Source organism: Exophiala spinifera (genome assembly GCF_000836115.1).
Source record: "Exophiala spinifera strain CBS 89968 unplaced genomic scaffold supercont1.8, whole genome shotgun sequence".
NCBI lineage: Eukaryota > Fungi > Ascomycota > Eurotiomycetes > Chaetothyriales > Herpotrichiellaceae > Exophiala > Exophiala spinifera.
In genome coordinates, this window is record NW_015622520.1 from 1,343,016 (window position 1) to 1,361,169 (window position 18,154).

General features: G+C 52.3%; 7 protein-coding genes across 7 annotated transcripts; 3 read left to right on the top strand and 4 right to left on the bottom strand.

Annotated features, from left to right (window-relative positions):
* Nucleotides 1-571: 571 nt before the first annotated feature.
* PV08_10513 (uncharacterized protein) lies at nt 572-3,730 on the top strand (the record flags this gene model as incomplete). Its single annotated transcript, XM_016384827.1, has 4 exons — nt 572-658; nt 708-1,047; nt 1,106-2,686; nt 2,736-3,730. The coding sequence occupies 4 exons, from the start codon at nt 572-574 to the stop codon at nt 3,728-3,730; spliced, it is 3,003 nt and encodes a 1,000-aa protein (XP_016231429.1).
* Nucleotides 3,731-4,234: 504 nt separating this feature from the next.
* Nucleotides 4,235-4,690, bottom strand: PV08_10514 (uncharacterized protein; the record flags this gene model as incomplete). The annotated part of the gene is made up of 1 exon (XM_016384828.1): nt 4,235-4,690. The coding sequence occupies one exon, from the start codon at nt 4,688-4,690 to the stop codon at nt 4,235-4,237; it is 456 nt and encodes a 151-aa protein (XP_016231430.1).
* A 1,136-nt stretch (nt 4,691-5,826) lies between these two features.
* Nucleotides 5,827-8,021, bottom strand: PV08_10515 (uncharacterized protein; the record flags this gene model as incomplete). The annotated part of the gene is made up of 2 exons (XM_016384829.1): nt 5,827-7,840; nt 7,966-8,021. The coding sequence occupies 2 exons, from the start codon at nt 8,019-8,021 to the stop codon at nt 5,827-5,829; spliced, it is 2,070 nt and encodes a 689-aa protein (XP_016231431.1).
* A 610-nt stretch (nt 8,022-8,631) lies between these two features.
* Nucleotides 8,632-10,200, bottom strand: PV08_10516 (uncharacterized protein; the record flags this gene model as incomplete). The annotated part of the gene is made up of 3 exons (XM_016384830.1): nt 8,632-9,269; nt 9,350-9,906; nt 9,962-10,200. 3 exons carry the CDS (start codon nt 10,198-10,200, stop codon nt 8,632-8,634), a joined length of 1,434 nt encoding a protein of 477 aa, XP_016231432.1.
* Nucleotides 10,201-10,628: 428 nt separating this feature from the next.
* On the bottom strand, nt 10,629-12,902 carry PV08_10517 (uncharacterized protein; the record flags this gene model as incomplete). Its single annotated transcript, XM_016384831.1, has 3 exons — nt 10,629-12,106; nt 12,153-12,417; nt 12,468-12,902. 3 exons carry the CDS (start codon nt 12,900-12,902, stop codon nt 10,629-10,631), a joined length of 2,178 nt encoding a protein of 725 aa, XP_016231433.1.
* A 548-nt stretch (nt 12,903-13,450) lies between these two features.
* Nucleotides 13,451-14,559, top strand: PV08_10518 (uncharacterized protein; the record flags this gene model as incomplete). Its single annotated transcript, XM_016384832.1, has 2 exons — nt 13,451-13,958; nt 14,009-14,559. 2 exons carry the CDS (start codon nt 13,451-13,453, stop codon nt 14,557-14,559), a joined length of 1,059 nt encoding a protein of 352 aa, XP_016231434.1.
* A 574-nt stretch (nt 14,560-15,133) lies between these two features.
* On the top strand, nt 15,134-17,121 carry PV08_10519 (uncharacterized protein; the record flags this gene model as incomplete). Its single annotated transcript, XM_016384833.1, has 2 exons — nt 15,134-15,630; nt 15,771-17,121. 2 exons carry the CDS (start codon nt 15,134-15,136, stop codon nt 17,119-17,121), a joined length of 1,848 nt encoding a protein of 615 aa, XP_016231435.1.
* Nucleotides 17,122-18,154: the final 1,033 nt, after the last annotated feature.

Here is an 18,154-nt window from a genome sequence, read left to right on the forward strand (position 1 = left end):
GTCGTTCGCTGCTTGGGCATGTTGCGGCTGGTCTTGCCGCCAGGCACATACACGGAGATTTCGGACGCAGGCGCTACATTCTGGTTTTTGTTCATCGCACCGTTTCTTGCGCGCAACGCATGTAAGACAGCCGGTCCTTGTGCGTGTTCTTCTTGGCCGTAATTGTAAGTGCAAAGGAACAGGGTGTGACTCGCGCTGGGCACGAGGAGCCATCGATCCCAGGCAGAAGACAGTCGTGAACGCGGCGCCCACAAGTGGCAGCGCCGGCCGATGTGCTGGCTACCGTGAGCGAGCTGAGAACGGTTCTACACAGTACGACACAAGGAGAAGTCACTAAGACTCCGAACATGGAGGGAGATGCCGAGCAGACCTGACCGTTCGGCAAACCTGCCAGATCAAGAATCCGACTCCCCGCGAAGCCCTGTTACGTGCAATGAAGGCCGGCCGCAGCCTTGGGCTTCCGACCACCATCTACACCACCATAAATCTCGGCTGTGGCCCCTGTCACAAGGCGATCCGGTACTGCTTCAGAACCGGTTGTGATGCTAGGCCATCGTGCCGCACTTGAGCCATGGCGCATCTGTTTCGTGGAAAGCAGGCCGGCATCGCGAACGATCTCTCCATAGGTGTCTCGCCTGAGGTATTCATGCTAGATGAGGTGAGTCGGGACCTGCGTTTTCCCAAAGGCATGCTGCTCACCGTTCCAGTTCGCTTGCTATGGTGTCAATTCTCAAATATCCGTCCTTGCCTACGACCCCGTCCAGTCCCTCCTCGCCGTTGGCACGAACGAATCCCAGTTCGGCGCTGGCATCGTCAATGTCTACGGACAGAAACGTGTCAATGTGACCTTCCGGCCTCCTCGGCCTGCCTCGATTCGAGACATTCAGTTCTGCGCCGACAAGTTGGTTGTCCTCGATTCCAAGAACGATGTCAGCGTCTTTAGTCTCGACAGTAAACACATGCTCGCGAACTACTCCCCTCCTGGCCATGTAACCGCTCTCCTCACCGATCCAAGCCTAGACTATTGTTTGTCGGGACTCCAAAATGGTGAGTGGGCACAAGAGGCTAGGGATGATCAGAACACAGCTGACAGTACGATGACTAGGAGAGATCGTGGCGTATGATCTGGACAGGGAAGGCCTTACGCCATTCAAGATCCCCAATCTATGGCGCGAGCACAATCCAAGAGCGCGGATTCTGCCGGTAGTGTGCGTCCAGTTCCACCCAAAGGACATCGGGACGCTACTCATCGGATACAACGAAGGAGCCGTGATCTACTCATTCAAGCAGAACAAGGCGCTCAAATTCTTCCATTATGAGGTGCCTAGAGGCGCTCCGGGCGGCGACGGAGATTCGACGGCTGCCAATCAAGTGCGACATCCTCGACTCACTCACGCTGTATGGCATCCCACAGGCACGTTTGTGTTGACAGCTCATGAAGACTCGAGCATTGTATTCTGGGATCCTCGTGACGGCAGAGCCATTCATGCAAGGACGCTTGATGAAACTGACGTGAATATTCCCGGCCGTGGCTCATCCAGGCCCGGCGCTGGAACTGGCTCAGTCAAGGAACCTTATTGCAATATCTACTGGTGCTCAAAGGAAAATGCCGATGACACCGGCCTTCTCGTTGCTGGAGGCTCATCTAGCACCAATTCTAGCAAAGGCTTGACCTTCATTGAACTAGGACTAACACCGAATTACCAAACATCAACATGGGACTACCTGGCAAACCATTTTAGAAACCCGAAGAGAGTACAAATACTTCCCACACCACCGAACACTCAAGTGACAACTTTTCTACCGGTACCTCGGATCTCTCCGCACTTTGCAGGTTCTCATGATCCTATTGCGGTGCTGACTGTATTGTCCTCTGGCGAGCTTCTCACGATGAGCTTCCCGTCTGGACACCCGATCACGCCTACGAACCAGCTTCACGTTTCCTTGTCGTTTGTGCACCCTTTCATCACAAAAACAGCTCTTTCCTACATTGACCGAACTAGATGGCTTGGTATGAGAGAAATACGTCAACATGGGCCAAGCATATTGCTGGGAGGTACTCCAGGGACAAAACCGCTCAAAAGGCACGAAACCCGTAATATAGTCCAGGCAGCACATGCCGATGGGACGATTCGAGTCTGGGATGCAGGACACGGAGATCTCATTGAAAATCCCGGTGTCATCCAAGTCGATCTCGGCAGAGCTGTTGGCCGGTGGGATCGGTTGGATGTTGCTCGACTGGATATGTCTGGTGCAACTGGAGAGTTATCCGTCGGACTTCAATCTGGCGAATTGGTCATCTTCAGACTTAATAGAAACCAATTTGCAGGGCAGCCGCCTTCTGACCCGGGCTCAAACGGTGGACCTGGCCAGATGACAGACATTAGCAGACGAGCTGACCCGAATCTGAAAGAAGGGCTTTTGCCTTTGACGATGACGAATGATCAGCAGGGACCTGTCACATCTCTGCGGCACTCTGATGTTGGCTTTGTGGCTGCTGGGTATGCTGGAGGTGGAGTGACCGTCGTTGATCTTCGTGGGCCAGCCATCATCCATACTGTGCTGTTGAACGAGATTGTTGCTGCCAAGCATCGACGGAATAGTATCCGCCGGTCTGCTACGACCACACACTCTACTGAGTATGCCACCGCAATGGAATTTGGTATCATGACTCTTGATGGTGACGGTAAGAACATGGCGTCCTGAAATGTCGTATCAATTCTAACCTATTACAGACTATTCTTCACTTGCCTTGTTTGTAGGCACATCTCGCGGCAGAATTGTCACTTTCAAGGTCTTGCCTTCACAAACAGGACGATACACGGCACAATTTGCTGGCGTGGCTCAAACTGCGGAGGACAAAATCGTGTCAATATCGCCAATCGACGCCCACACAGGAGCACCGGCTGCAGCAACAGGCCATGCGATGGCAGGTCTGCAGTCAGGCCGGAAAGTAGATGGTGTCCTGGTAGTTGCCTCCGTTTCGTCTGTGCATATCTTCCGTCCCGCAGCTGCAAAGGGGGCCTCGAAATCGTTTGACCAGTATTTGTGTGACGCAGCAAACGTAGCACGTTTTGAAGATCGTGGCTACGCTCTAGTTGGCCTTTTTGGAGATGGAACTGCCCGAGCATTCTCCATCCCAGGACTGAAGGAGATTGCAAGCACGCGAGTCAACCATATCCTGGACACGAAGCGTTTCAGCGAAGCCATCGTTACCCCGACTGGTGATATTCTGGGCTGGGCCGGACCAAGCGAGGTGTCCATGGTTAATGTCTTTGGCGCAGGCCTAGCTTTGGCCCCTAGCACCGACGCTCTCTACGACCCTACCAAGATGGTACCCCCAAGGCCTACAATCAGCAACCTTCAGTGGATCGCAGGCACGCAGTACATTACGCCGTCGGACCTTGATATCCTGATCGGCGGAGCCGACCGACCGCCTTCCAAGCGAATGATCGCCGAGATGCGAGCTGCCCAAGAAGCAGAGTTTGCGCGACAGAGGGAGGCGGCACGGACCGGACGAGCCCCCATGCCTGATGCAAGCCAGGAATCGTACTGGGCTTATATGCAGCGACAGCTGGCCGAAAGGACCGAGAACCTTGGTCTCGCGGGCGACAGTATGGATCGTGCCGCGGATGCGAGTAGTACGTGGAGTGACGACGTGAGCAAATTCGTCGCGAAGCAGAAGAGACAAGCGGCGCTGGGGTTTGTGGCGTCCAAATTTGGGTTTTGACTAGGCTGTGTATGTTCTATATACCGAATGGCGAGTACCGAGTTATCTCAGATCAGGCCGGGGTGGGGCATTTTGAGATGATGCATACTATACTATCTCTCTCTATACGCCCAGTCGAGTCGCTTTTGCAGTATATTCCTCACTTCTCCCCAGAGTGACCAGGGCCTTGACGAGATCAATTGTGCCGCTTTCTCCACAATTCCCATGACCCAGGGGTGTCGGATAATGCTAGATTCCTTTGGAGATGCTCACAGCACCTACAAGGGCTCCATCATTCGAGCAGCGTCGTGTCTACAGGAGAGAGGTGAAAATAGATGGGTTCGGCGACAACATCCACGTTTATGCTCCGAGTCCATGCGCTAACTGAGTTTGCCTTCAGGTGAGTCCTTTCACCAGGCCTTTCTCCCAAGTCAGTCGTCTGATCGAACACAGTCAGTCCTCAAGGGGCAACAGGATGGGCTAGGTTTCTCAAGTTCAAGTGTGCACCAGTATGCTCATTGAAGATCAAGACGACGGAACCGGCACTGCCAGCTCCATCAGTGGTACGGCTTGTTGAGCACCATGGGCATCACGTTCCCAAAAGCCGCCGCTGACTCGTGACCGTTTGATGGTGGCTTTGAATGCCAATGCTGGATCCCACCACAGGCTGGCCAGGACGTCTTCCTCGTAGATACCGTACAACCGAGCCACTGTTGATCGGTTCAGTATGCCGGTAGCTTTCACCATGTTCATCCTGGTTGGATCCGAGAATATCACGTCAAATGTAAGCTCGTATGGCCCTGCATTCTTACTTCGAATGTACGTGGCTAGATCTGCCAGAAAGGCATGACCTGGAGGTGGCTCTCTGAGGAGGACCGAGGTTGCTGCCTTATCCTCGGCCACAGCATCCTCGCCCAGGGCGATCCGATTGAGCGCTGTTGACTTCGGCTTTACTTTCTCCTTCACCAGGTCTGCTTCCATCTCCACAGATGTCGATAAATTGCTATCCCCTGACCGGGGTATCATGTCGTGGGACGCACTATCAGCTAACCAGCACGGGCATGAGAAGGAGATACGGTCTTTCGGGATCTATTCGCTCCTGAGCCGGAAACGCTTCCACAGCGGAACCGGCAACGGAGCGGACCCGCTATGCCGCAATGCGCCTCGGGCAAGGGATCTCGCTCAACCTCACAGGCTACCAATTCAATATACGGTATTCGGGTCGGAGATTACCATCTGTCCATAGCGAAGACCTGGTTCTGTCGTTCCAGCGTACGGTGCATTTAGGCGCATACGCCTCCTATCAGACGCATCACTACCACCAAGGGTCTACTTGCGCTCAGGGGAGCTTTGGAACACACATGTATATCTAGGTACAAAGTGACTTGGAAGGGGCATTTGGCCCACAGACTTGTCTCTTCTCAAAATCAGTCTAATGTCGCTCCCTCAGCGATAGCTGCCCCTCTGGAGCCTTGGAGAAGTCATGCCCCGTCCCCCCCCCCCCCCCCCCCCCCCCCCCCCCCCCCCCCCCCCCCCCCCCATTTACGTCGCTGCCCCTCGACAAGGCTGACCCACCGTTCGCTGCACTGGGGTCTCTATGGTCGCGACGACGAGCTAGGCTCTTTGAATCTCTGGTGACTGAAGAAACCGTCTTGGCTGCAAAAGCTGAAGTACTCGAGGAAAAGACGATAAGTCTGAAGTGAGTAATTGTATAAGGTGGTTTAAACATAGTGCGCGAAGAGATAATAATTCAAGGTGCAGATTAATCATGCTTTCATGTTGCTCAAGGAGCTCGATTAGTAATTAACGGGCGTATTGACCTCAACGTAATAGGTGAATGATGCGTGAATAAGGCACTCAAGATTGTCGTGAATTCCGTTCATGACGGCTATACCAAACTAGACCCAATAGTAACGGTATATAGTTCCAATCTACTTTGCGACTATGTAACTGGACATACGATTCGAAGAAGTCGGAGATATTGTGCTAAAGCGTTGATGACGATCACCGGATTCCAGTCTCAGGCGCAGGCGGAAACAACGAAGCTACTCAGTAGTCGTCGCAACGTGACAGGTCACCCTCACCACTTTCCGGTCGCAGATCCGCCAGAATATACATTATGGCATGTTTTGAAAGACGTCCCACTGGGACCACACACTATCATCTGGCGCCATTCCCCAGGCATATTCGCCCAGACTTGCTTCTACTTGACCAAGGATGTTGTCGGTCCCCGGGTGAAGCGACCAGTCCGGGAGGCCGTCGAGATCGAACTCGTTGCCGAAGTCGTAGCCGCCGCCCTGAGAGAAGTCAGCAGGGCCGCCTCCCAAAGGCGGTATGTCGTTGTTTGGCATTTCCTCTACACGCACTTCCTGAGAGCTCAGCGGTCGCGAAATGGCAACCTCGGAATCGGTGTCGTGGTTCCCAGACGGTCGTGATGCCCCAGGTACCAAAACACCATGCTGCAAAGGAGAGACACCTCTACTAGGTCGTGCACGTGTTCCGGTCCCCGTATAGTGTTTGACAAGCATTTCGAATACGGTGGCGAAGCGGCTGGCATCTGGCATCTCCGTGACAAAGACTTTCATAAGCTCGGCGGTGGTGATCAGGGCATGCGTAGCTTGAGAGAAGGGATTGACAACATCTTTCTGGAGTCGTTTCTTCTCCTCTCTCAGGGCCGACATCGTATACATGATTGTCAGGCCGCTCGTGAACATGATTTGAAAGTAGCTGCGAGTCCAAGTAATGTGTCCAGACGAGAACATGGCGTTGTATAGACCCAGCACCCTCGTGGCGCACTCCATGGCTGTAAGCAGCAATTTTCGGGGCGGCTGGAGACGGTCTACCGGCATATGCGTGATTGCCCCACGCAGGAGCGTCAAACGATCTTTCTCGATGATGAAGTCATACCACTGCGGCCGCTCGTACAAGCTCTTGAGGTCGTCAAAGACGGGAGCTTCGGAGCGCAATCGATCCAGATCACGCATGAAACAATCAAGATCGGTCCTCACGCGGGCAGCGTGAGCGAGACTTCTTCTTTGACTTTCAGTGTGACCGTAAGTAGTATAGAAGCAAGTGGATATGCGTGTGAAGAGCCGCCGCAGCTTGATCAGAAAGCAGAACACCGAAGCTTTGTTTGGCGGATCAGGTCTACCGTGGGAAGTGCTGTCCTCGAGAGTCGACCCATTTGCAAGATCAGCTTCGGTCCTCTCAACCGGCAATTCCACTGTGATATCGTCCTCAGCTATCGCGTAAGGCCTACCCAGAATACCAGAGCTGTATCGATCGTGGATGTAACAATCCCAAAAGACATTGCGCCGAAGCTGCTCCTCGAAAGGCGAAAGCACATGAGCTGGTGGTCGGTGTAGTTCGAGCGCAATGCACTGTCTGATGCAAAACCTGGAGAGATCCCAGATCGAACAATCAACGTGATAATACATTGCGAAGCGAGCAATGAGAAGGACGTTCTGTATGCCCTGCATGCTTCCAGTCATGCTGACCTGTCCGAAGTAATGCTGGGCAGCACGAAAGTAGCCATAAGGATGTTCTTGCGTCTGTCCACGTCTGAAGGTAGTGACTGAAGAGATAGCAAATATCATGTGCAGGCGGTATAGGTCATCAGGCGTCGCGTGATTTTGCGTTGCGTTATATACTCGTCGAAAGGTGTCCAAAACTTCCTTTTCTGCGAGAAAAGGGTGAAGAAGATATACGTGGGATATCCAATGGTCCACGAGTAGCTGCGCGATGTCGGACGTGGGCAAGCTATGTGGCGCGATAGTCGCATAATCAGGCCATTTGTGCTGCAGATATGGAGCCTCTTCGGTCAGAGGTAGTCCCGCTGTCGTATGTGACGACAATTCGTTAAAGAAGTGTAGGCCGCTACCATCGCCAACGTACTGTGTTCTCGTACCTTTGGTGGCGCTTGGTGATGCTGGGGACGCGACTTGAGGGTTGCTGGCTAGATGGGCCGTAGTTTGCTCCAGAAGCTGCAGCTTTTGCTCGAGCTGATAGAGTCCATCCCGTGTGTACCTCTCACGACTGTCCGGATCCACGATGATGCAAGCGGCATCACCGCGCCTGCACGACGTACATTTCGGTGGCAAGGTATCGCATTTTACCTTGCGCAGTCGACAACTAGGGACGCGTCAGAACCCGTACCGGTTTGAACAACTTGCCACCCCCCAAAAACAAGGACGGACTGCCGAGACATTGGCCGGCGAGTGGCCTCCAGGACGGGTTTACAGAAGGCGTGGACTTACCGCTCACAGGCGGGTAGCTTCCATTCAGTGTGCGCTTCCTTCTTCAGCAAGGACATCACTAGCTTTTTGTTTGAGGCATCCGGGACCCTGGACTGTTGGAAGCCTCGAAGACAAAGTTGTCCTCTGAATTGAGGATGAGGTTGAAGTTTGGAGTGCGGACATGGGCGGCCCAGGGCGTTCGTTAGGCATGGGGATGTTGGCACTGCCCGCCTGATGAGGCAGCTTTGCCGAGTGTACCGATCTGATGCCTTTTATTCTGTTCAGTTTTAATCCTGTAATCTGCCCGATCTCTGAGAAGGTGAGTGTGAAGTACCATCAAGACGCATGAATTACGATTCGGATGAAGCTTAAGGCTTTGTCAAGAAGAAAGTCAGCTGCTTTTGATATTCGTTTTTGTGTGATTCCTTTTCACCCGAGACTTGGGCCAGTTGCAGTAGTCATGTACATTAACATCGTGAAGGCCAGCGATGTCGAGAATTTTGGTTTCGGGTCTCTAGACAAGCTCAAGCAACTTTCGAAAATGGCATGAATAGGCTCTCTCATCTACTGCAGTACCTGACTCGCTTCCGGCCATCTCTCCGGTTTGAGACCGCCCGGAGCTGGAAACACACGACTTTCGACCTTGGCCTGGCGACCTGGGTGTAACTGTGGCTGACGCAGGTCTACTCATATGATATACCGGAACCGCGCTTCCGGTGGAAGATTATCGCTCTCGCCATCCACATTTTCCACCTTACCATAGACATGATCCCGCCGTTTGTTCTCTCTATGGAGCAGAATGCTCAATGTCGTACATAAAACTGCCGAGAATAGTGAGAATGCAAAGCCAGTCCACATGCCGCGCCGGTAGTATGGCTGTTGTTGCGCAGGAAAGGAATGCGTTCCCAAGATTGTTCCGCATTGCCCGACACACTGGATGATCCAGACCCCGCCAGCCCGCTTAGACTCATTTTCATTGGTGTTGGCGTTCCAAACGAGTACAGTGGACACGGTAACAAAGCTGGTGACGATGAGGAAACAACTGACATAGCGGGCGGCGATCGAAGTGGTCAGAGCCAGAACCAAGTATCCAATCGCAGCCACCGTTGCAAAAGAGGCGGCAAAGGGTCCGCGAATCCGCAGTCTGTCTGAAAAGAAAGCGACGCCCACGATGAGGAAGAAAGACAGCAGGTATGGTGGAGCCGACAAGCCGTTCGAAGTCAGTTTATTAAAGGTCCCAAACTCGGAGATGATGGTAGGCAAGAACAGAGGCAGCGACGCGAAAGACACATTGGTGGAGAAGTTGGACAATGCGAACATCCAGTCTAAGGAGGGTTGTGGTTAGTGTCTAGATGCGGCGTTTGTCGCAAAGAATTTGATGGAAGGCTTGAGTGGAAATACTGACTCCTGTAGTCTGCAAACGCCGCCATCAGACTCTGCAAGTGTATTCCTCTTTTCCCTGGCTCTTTGACTTGGTCCTGGGAGTCTCCAGCCAGATGGACAGCAATGTCTCGTTCTCGCTCCGTCAAAAACCTGGCTTCTCGGGGCGAATCAGGCAGATACAACCAGCAAACGATTGCTAGCAGCGCTGTTGGGGCGCCTTCGATGATGAAGAGGATCTTCCACGGTGCCACGGAAGAGTGGATATGGGAGATACCATATGCTAGAGCGCCGCTGTATGCGTTGCCCAAAGCCGCTCCAGACAGAAAGATCCCGAACCGCAGGCCCACGAAGCGCCGCGGCCAGAAAAAACTAAAATACAGCGGAATTCCGGGCCCGAACATGGTCTCGGTGAGGCCGAGGAGGAATCGACATATCATCAAGCCGCTCCAGCTGGTACAGAGTGCCTGCAGGGTGCTGATAGTGCCCCAAGCCAGTACGACAAAGGACACCCACATATGAGGCTTGAACAATTTCCATCCGACCGAGGTGAATTGGAAAACGATGTAAGCAATGTAGAACCTGGACAGGGTCAGTTCGCCTCCGAAATCGGGAGGGACGAGCGGTTGTTACTGACATTGTTCCAAGCCAGTCATACTTTTCACCAGTGAGGTCAAGGTCCTCATACAAGCCGGCCAACTTGGCGTTTCCCAGATTTCCTCGATCAAGCACCGAGAAAGTATAGAGGACGAAGCATAGTGGTAGGATGTGCCAGTCAAGTTTACGTATGACTCTTTTAGCTTCCTCTTCCGTGTATTCCAGTCTTGGTCGAGCCACCTCGATATTGGTTGGTTCGACTTTTGATGAGTCCTCCATCGTTGGATGGGCAAATCGGCGACTCACCACTTATCGTTCTTCCCTTCTCAAGCTCTTGTAGTTCCTGATGGGTGGAGAGTTGTGCAGCATCTTATATAGGTCGCTCTTGCAACTAAAGTGCATTTCTCCAGTGTTTCCCCCGCGGTCTAGTGGCTGGGTTGCGTTGTTGTCCTCGAGCTCGGTATCAAATCCGGGAGAGACAACCCCAGGCTTGTCGGGATGATAGCGACTGAAAAGCGAACCCCGAACCTGAAAGTTGGGGATCTGGGGACGCGAATCATTTCGCGCTGACGCTCAAGAGACTAGAATCACCTAGCAAGGACTAATTAACTAGTATCGCTGAGCCTTTCTGGGTGCAGAGATCTCGACACCTGAAGTGATCCCGGATAACCAAGAGAGATTCGCAATTTCAAAGGCGAAAAAACTAATTATCTTAGGTCTGTATACCAACTAAGGCTCTCTGGAACAAATCCACCGCCTACATCCGGGGTTTGAAGGTTCCATGGATCGAAAGCATCCCCACTAAAAGAGCCTTGTGGCACCGCACTGCTTAGCATATCTGGATCCAACGTGCCAGTTGCCTTCGATACCGACTGATACGCGAAGGCATCCTCGTGTGATTGCGTCCAATCTGATCTCTGCTGCTGGAATTGGGCCGGGCTGAGCAGGTTGGAATGGACAGGACTTACACCTATATTCGCGGAAAGGTTTGAATGGGATTGTGCGAGAGAAGTAGAGGCTGTTACTGTCGTCCGAGGCGACAAGGATTGTTTCGAAAGGCGCATCTTGATGATATCGATACTTCTTCGAATTCCGGGCGTTTGTTTCACCTCTTCTTCCAGCATTTCAAGTGTCGTTGCAAGACACTCTATAGCCATCGACGAGATGGCCGGATCTGGATGGATTGCTTGCTTGACTTCAACGGTTGCCGCAGTGTACACGCAGTATGAAAGCAAGTAGGTCTGATTCTTGTTTGCGAACCATCGACCGTACGCTTGGAAAATAGTGTTGACTGCTATGGCTTCCCTACTGCAAACGGCCGATGCATGCTTAAATATAGCGCGATCTTTCCTAGACCTCATGTTCTCCTTGAGAAAGTATGGTCGGTAGATTAATATAAGCATGGTATGGTATAGAATGTTCAAGCAACAGATGTGAGGCGGTGTACAAGCTGAATTGAGCATGCCGTCGTCTAATTGAAGTTCGCGTGGTAACTCTTGGTAGAACTTGCGCAGCTTCTCTTCGAAACGCTTCAGCCGTGAAAGATCAACATCCGTCGTCCGGGCACCGAAAATATTTCTGAAAGCTTCGTTAACTAGGGTTGCCAACTCGACAAAATGAGAAAAGGTGGTGGTATTGTAGCCTGGGACTGGGTTGTAGGTCATTTCTTGCTCATGCAGGTAAAATGGCTTCCAAATCTCTTGGTTGTCGGAATGATCCAGCAGGCAATGAGACGGATAGAGCATAGTGGGCAGAGATGGAGCCCGTCCTAGACATAGGCTGATGGATTTATCCCAAACAAATGCGGATAGGTATAGCCGCTTCTGGGTTTCGAAGTCGTCGGGCTCAATGATCGACATACACAGTCGGCGAGGCAGATGAAGGCCCAGGTCTTGGATCATTCGGATCGCCATCCCCGTGTACAGCCAACCCTCACTGCTCTTTCCCACCGCACACTGACGGCCACCTAGGATAAGTAGACCTTGGATGGTCGGGATAGCTGGTCTGTCCTTCTTGAGCTCGTCAACGAGAAGCAGTCTAGCTCGGTCAAGGAGGGGCTCGCCCTGCATCAATAGCAGGTACCGGTGGTCAGTAGATGGAATATGGCGAGATGCGTGGGCGTATATGACATAGAGTAAGAATCGGGAAAAATAAGGACCATTCAGTACCATGTCTCGAAAGAAGCCTATGTTGTCAATACTGTATCTCAAATATAACACCACTACACTTACTTCGTCGGTACACGCAGTTATGTAGTGGCGCCTGCCATGTCCAGTAAATCTTCAGCAAGATCCTTGCGGTCTCTGCATCAATTCCATCTTCGTCCTTGATGGAATCGTATGCAATTTGTTCGAAATGGTCGTGAAAGCGGGCATTGGATGCCAGCCAGCGTCGATGGTAGTCCACATATGCAGTATCATCGTGAAAGTTTGGAACATCACCTTCGATGCTTGAGTCTGGATCTTCGAAGTGAAACCTTGAGGTCGAGCTGTATCTCTTGAGTAAGGTTAGCATGAACATCCTTGGAACCCTGGCTTAGGACCTACTTCTTCCACCTCTTCCTCATCTCCCAGTCCATTGTCAGCGCTCCGAGTGGTTTGGTGGTGTCTATTCACCGGTGAACGCGCTGATCCGTCGTTGGCAGAAACATCCTCTGGGACGGGAGGATTCTTAGTGGTGCTGCCCCTTCCCCTGTCTTCTAAGACCGAGGAACGATCCAGAAGGGCCCGAAACCCTTCCTGACAAGCAATAGGATCTAAAGCCAACAACTGTCCCAGTTCTGTCTCCAGCTGTCTCAAGCGTTGTTCCGATCTGTTCAAAGCATTACTTAAGCGAGCCACGGCCGAGTCCTGAATGCCGTAGATGCACGGCTCGCCTGCGTGGGCGCATCTACCACAGTTCGGCTTGCATCCGTCGCAGCGAACCTTTCTTCGACGACAGAGCAAACATGACTGACCATATCGCTTTGCATGAGGTGGCATGGTGTGTAATCCGAGATTTCTGAAGGGAGGTATTAGGGCGAAGAGGACAAGGTCAAGAGCATGCCAAGGCCAATGCCGAACACAGCGATGAGACGTCTCTCGAGCCTCGTCGATAATGGCGATCCCGTCGTCTAACAGTGAGCTGATGACTGGTAGGTTGGGTGTCTCTGCTAGCAATGCACTGACTGAAGCTGGTGAGTAAGTATTTAGTGCATTCCCATCAGGATTAGCGCGAGAGTGCAAGAAAAGTCTCGGCCTCGCAACAGACAGCAAGGCTCAGTCACCCGGACAATTCTCATCTGGACCGTCTGAGATTGCAAACAAATCTCGGTTAAAATATCCTTTAAAGTGCTGAAGCAAGGGATGACTACTCGAACAGCTCCGGAAAGGACGGCAACTTGATACCACGAGCTCGGTCACTTCCCGGCTATATCAGTCCCTCGGCATCATGCCGAGGGACTGATATAGGCAAACCCAATTTGCAGTGCAGAAGAATTTTGGCGACTCCTTTCGTCGAATGTGAATATGGACGACGTTTTATCTTCAGTATGTCAAGCAGCCTCACGGGAGAACTCTACACCAAGTTCATAATGAATACCTCAATCAAAGAGCTTCCCCCGACCCCTCCTCTAGAGCCATCTGCCAAACGCGTGCGGCCACGCTTTCATGACCTCCCCCTTCGAGAAGGCGACCCAAAGTGCTCAGCATGGGGTTTATGGGGAGATAACGATGAAATTGGCACTCTGAACCTGATTACGTCACAAGCAGTTGCGATGGCCGCACAAGAGGCTTGTAGGGGTATTGTTGTACCTCTAAGCCTGCCCTTGGAAGAGCCTATTCTTCCCATGAATCCACGGAGAAGTCCATGTTCGCACAAAATCATTGCAAAAGGATATGCCAACGACGATGAGATTCATGTGAACACGCAGAGCTCAAGCCACTGGGATGGACTTCGGCACTATCCCTACCAGATCGAGCAGCAGCAGAGATTCTACAATGGAGCTACTCAGGAAGACATATCTGGGCCGGATAAGAACGCCAAGATTGGCATACAGAGTGAGTGCACTTGATTGAATAAGATCGCGTAGACCACCTAACTGACGCAGATCTGGCTCGTCGCGGCATTGTCGGGCGAGGTGTGCTCCTCGACTGGCGAGAATATGCAAAGCAAAACGGCATCAACTATTCGCCTTTTGAAACCCATGCCATACCGCTCGAGCAGCTACTCGAGGTGTCCCGGATACAGAATATCACGTTCTGCGCTGGCGATATACTACTGATCAGGACTGGCTGGACAGAAGAGTATCGCAGGTTGGCCGGCGAGGAAAAGCTACAGCTGGCAACGAGGGAGGTGAGAAGTTTTGTAGGGGTCGAGGCAAGCGAAGAAATGCTCAGGTGGCACTGGGACTCACAATTTGCCGCGGTGGCCAGCGACACAAATGCCTACGAGAGCTGGCCGCCAGCGAAACCTTGGGACGTTTCTTGCCACGAGGTGCTGCTCAGCGGATGGGGAATGCCCATTGGCGAAGTTTGGGATCTTGAAGAGCTTTCTGAGACATGTCGTGCACTTGGAAAGTGGACATTCTTGATCACAAGCTCCCCTCTTAACCTCAATGGAGGTGTAGCCAGCCCCAGCAATGCTCTGGCAATCTTTTAATTACAAGGGCATTCCACTCCTTTTCGGCGATTCTGCCCGTGTATTTTATGTTTATTAACAAGGTGTAGACTTTAAGAAACCTGGCGGAACTTCTTCTAAATTAAACAGTCCTAGTATGGAAATTTGAAGACTGCTCTTGACCACTCCACCCAAGCATTCGCCGAAGAAGTATAGTCAGCCTTGTCCTACCATATCCCGGCGTTAGACAACGTCGAACTCTGTGTGGCTCGCTATAATACCGAAGACTCCTTAGCCCTGGGAGAGACTCGTCTGGTCGAATTGATGCGTTTTTCATTGTCGTTGAGAAACTGTCAAGCTTGTCGCCATCAAGCCGAAGCCCGTCTCTGGCTTCTGCGAGGGAAATGACTCGTTTCACGTCGTACCAGAATTGGATTACAACTCAACATGGGCTACTTGCACTTATGCAGTATTCAAGAGCAATATAAGCCGCCTGAGTGCGTGACCTTCTGCATTCTGCTAAATGGCCACTGGTCCCCAGCAACACACCGCATGGTAACTAACGCCTAGACTGACTTCGGTATTCCAGCCCTAGTCCACTACAACCACCACTATCATGGGTAGCCTTGCACAATCCGACTTTACCATCTTGACACCATGTGCGATCCTCGGATATGGGTTTCGTAGCGACCACTTCTGGCTCGGCGTTGACAAGTACCGGCCGTCTGCCATCATTGTTGACGCTGGCAGCACGGACGGGGGTCCCTACAAGCTGGGCCTAAACAAGATGACATGCGGCCGGGAAAGCTACATCAGAGACCTTCGACCGATGCTACAAGCCTGCTACTACCGCAAAGTGAAGGTGTTGATAAGTTCGGCCGGTGGCGATGGGAGCAACGCACACGTCGCCGAGATGCTGGAAATCATTCGCGAAATTGCAACTACAGAGAAGTTCACGTTCAAAGTCGCCACCATCACGACGGATCTTGATCACGAAACAATCAAGGCCAAGCTCAAAAAAGCCCAAATACATCCATGTGGTCCTGTACCAGATCTAACGATCAACGACATCGACAACGCGATTGAGATCGTTGGCCAGATGGGAGCTGAGCCGTATGTTCGGATCCCTTTCCCTCCCTTCCTCCTCCAACCCCTGGTCTTACCATCAGTTCCCTCCTCCATCTTGGTGGACGTGGTCCGGTTATTCTTCTTACTTGATTCACTTGTTTCTAACACGAATACGACTTTCTCAGGTTTCTCTCAGCGCTACAGAATGACCCCGACATAATTCTCTCGGGTCGATCTTATGACCCGGCGCCCTTTGCGGCGTTTTGTCTGCACCAAGGCGTCGACCCCGGCGTGGCGTGGTACCTGGGAAAGATCATGGAATGTGGAGCGTTTTGTGCCTTGCCCAAGGGACGCATCATGGTCGGCAGAGTCAGGCAGTCGTCATTCGACTTGACTCCGGTCTCGCCCTTTGAGCGATGTACGCCGGTCTCTGTCGCCGCGCACACGCTGTACGAGAAAACGAGGCCCGACCGCCTTCCTGGGCCCGGAGGAGTGCTGAACCTGGACCGAGTCCACTACGAGGCGTTGGAAGACGGCCGCACGGTGCGCGTCTCAGGGGCCAGGTTTGAGCCGAGCGTCACGTACCAGGTCAAGCTCGAGGGCGTCGAGAAACTCGGGCACCGCACCATCTTCATCGGGGGCATTCGCGACCCGATCCTTATCTCCCAGATCGACGAGTTCCTCGAAACCGCCCGGGCGTACACTCGCAAGCTGTTCCCGGAACTCGACCGCGATCCCAGCTGCCAGCTCAAGTTCCAGGTTTACGGTAAAAACGCAGTCATGGGGCCTCTGGAACCGAACAACCACCAAGCTCCCGCCGCCGTTCCTTACGAAGTCGGCATCCTCGGCGAGGTCGTGGCGCCGACGCAGGAAAAATCGCACGCCGTCGCCAATAACGTGAGGGCGTCGATCCTGCACATGCCTTACCGTAACCAAATGGCCACGGCGGGCAATTTCGCTTCGCCTCTGTCGCCGCACGAGCAAGATGCCGGCGCCGTGTTTCGCTGGAACGTGTACCACCTCATGGACCTGCAGCGGGGCGAAGAGCTCGCTCTGTTTCCAGTGACGCATCTCACGATAGCTGGATCCGGCAGTGTTGTCTCCGAGCCAGAATCAACACACTATTCCGCCGAGGAACTGGAAGAGTTTGTCAAGGGCCGACCTGAGCCGGTGCTGCCCAAGGCCGTTCCGTCCGACGAAGCGGTGCGGATGATGGACATTGCCAAAATTGTGCGATCCAAGAACGCAGGCCCGTTCGAGTTGACCCTGGACATCATGTTCGACTCCTGGGAGGCATATCAGCGCGTCAAGGAGGCCAATGTCCTTACGAACGACGTCATCTGCAAGCTGTACCGCGTGCAAGACGACGACATCCTGACAAACATGTACTTCGACCCGGCGATGGCGTGGAAAACAACAATCAGACGGCCTTGGGAGCAGGGAAGTATCGGGGAGAGAGACACCCTGGGAACTCAGCAGTACGCGCCGTTATTGTATATCATGGTACCGCCAAGGGACAAGACGCAGCTAGAGTAATCACTTCGGGAGATGCTTCCAAGTAAGTTATACCACGAGAGCCCTAGCTCACTCAGTCCAATCTACGAGCGCTCTCGTAGATAGAAATATGGATGGAGAATCGCTTTCTATCCCTACCTCCCTGGCCTAGGGACTCTCCCAAGGTACCTGACTTTTTGCTACTAACTGTGACATGGCCTGAGACGTATAATATTCCTTAAACCTTGTATAGTGGAAGCGTTCAAAGAGAGGACAAGTGTAAATGTGCCCTATTATGGGATGAATCCACTAGCTGGTCGTTCCGGCGAATCGAACACTAAATGGGGTTTGCGTTATCGCATAAGCATGGCCATGCAAAGGCTGTCTTACACAATCAATAATAAGAAAGTCTCATTTGAGTAATATAAAATCGATGCGTCGTGTATATAGTGAAGATTTTAGCTGTTAATATGATCTAAATACCAGGTGAGATAAGCTTACCAAGTCATGTATGGAAATTGCGACGATGCTCACAGTACTCCGTACTTCCGAGAGGCCCGCGGAAAGACGCCAAGTCAAGCTATGAAACACCGTTCAAATGATCAAAGCCTTTTCTCAGAATCAGAACAACCTTTTCCAATTGATAAATTACAGTCAAATATAATTGGACTCTAAGAAATTCACGTGCTTAACTGGAATATCGAGAGGCTCAACCAAAATGGATGGTTTACAGCTTTATTTATATAGTTCTACGTTGTCAAAGGTGATGCCAGTTTCGCACATTTCTGTACGTCTGTGACCGGGGTCGATGACATCGTGGCCGTGCTTGACAAACTCCTCGGGACATGGGACTTCTTCGTGCAGCTGGTTCACTCGGGCGTGGTGGACATTAGCGGAGACCAAGCAACGGGCCGTTTCACCATGCACGAGGTAGCAAAAGGACCCAACGAGACATACTATTTACAAGGACGAATATCGTAAACTCGACGGGAAGTAGTATTTCCTGAAGCGGCACTACAACTACTTGTTCCTGGACTCTGGGCCATTTGGTGTTGGGGGGGGGGGGGGGGGGGGG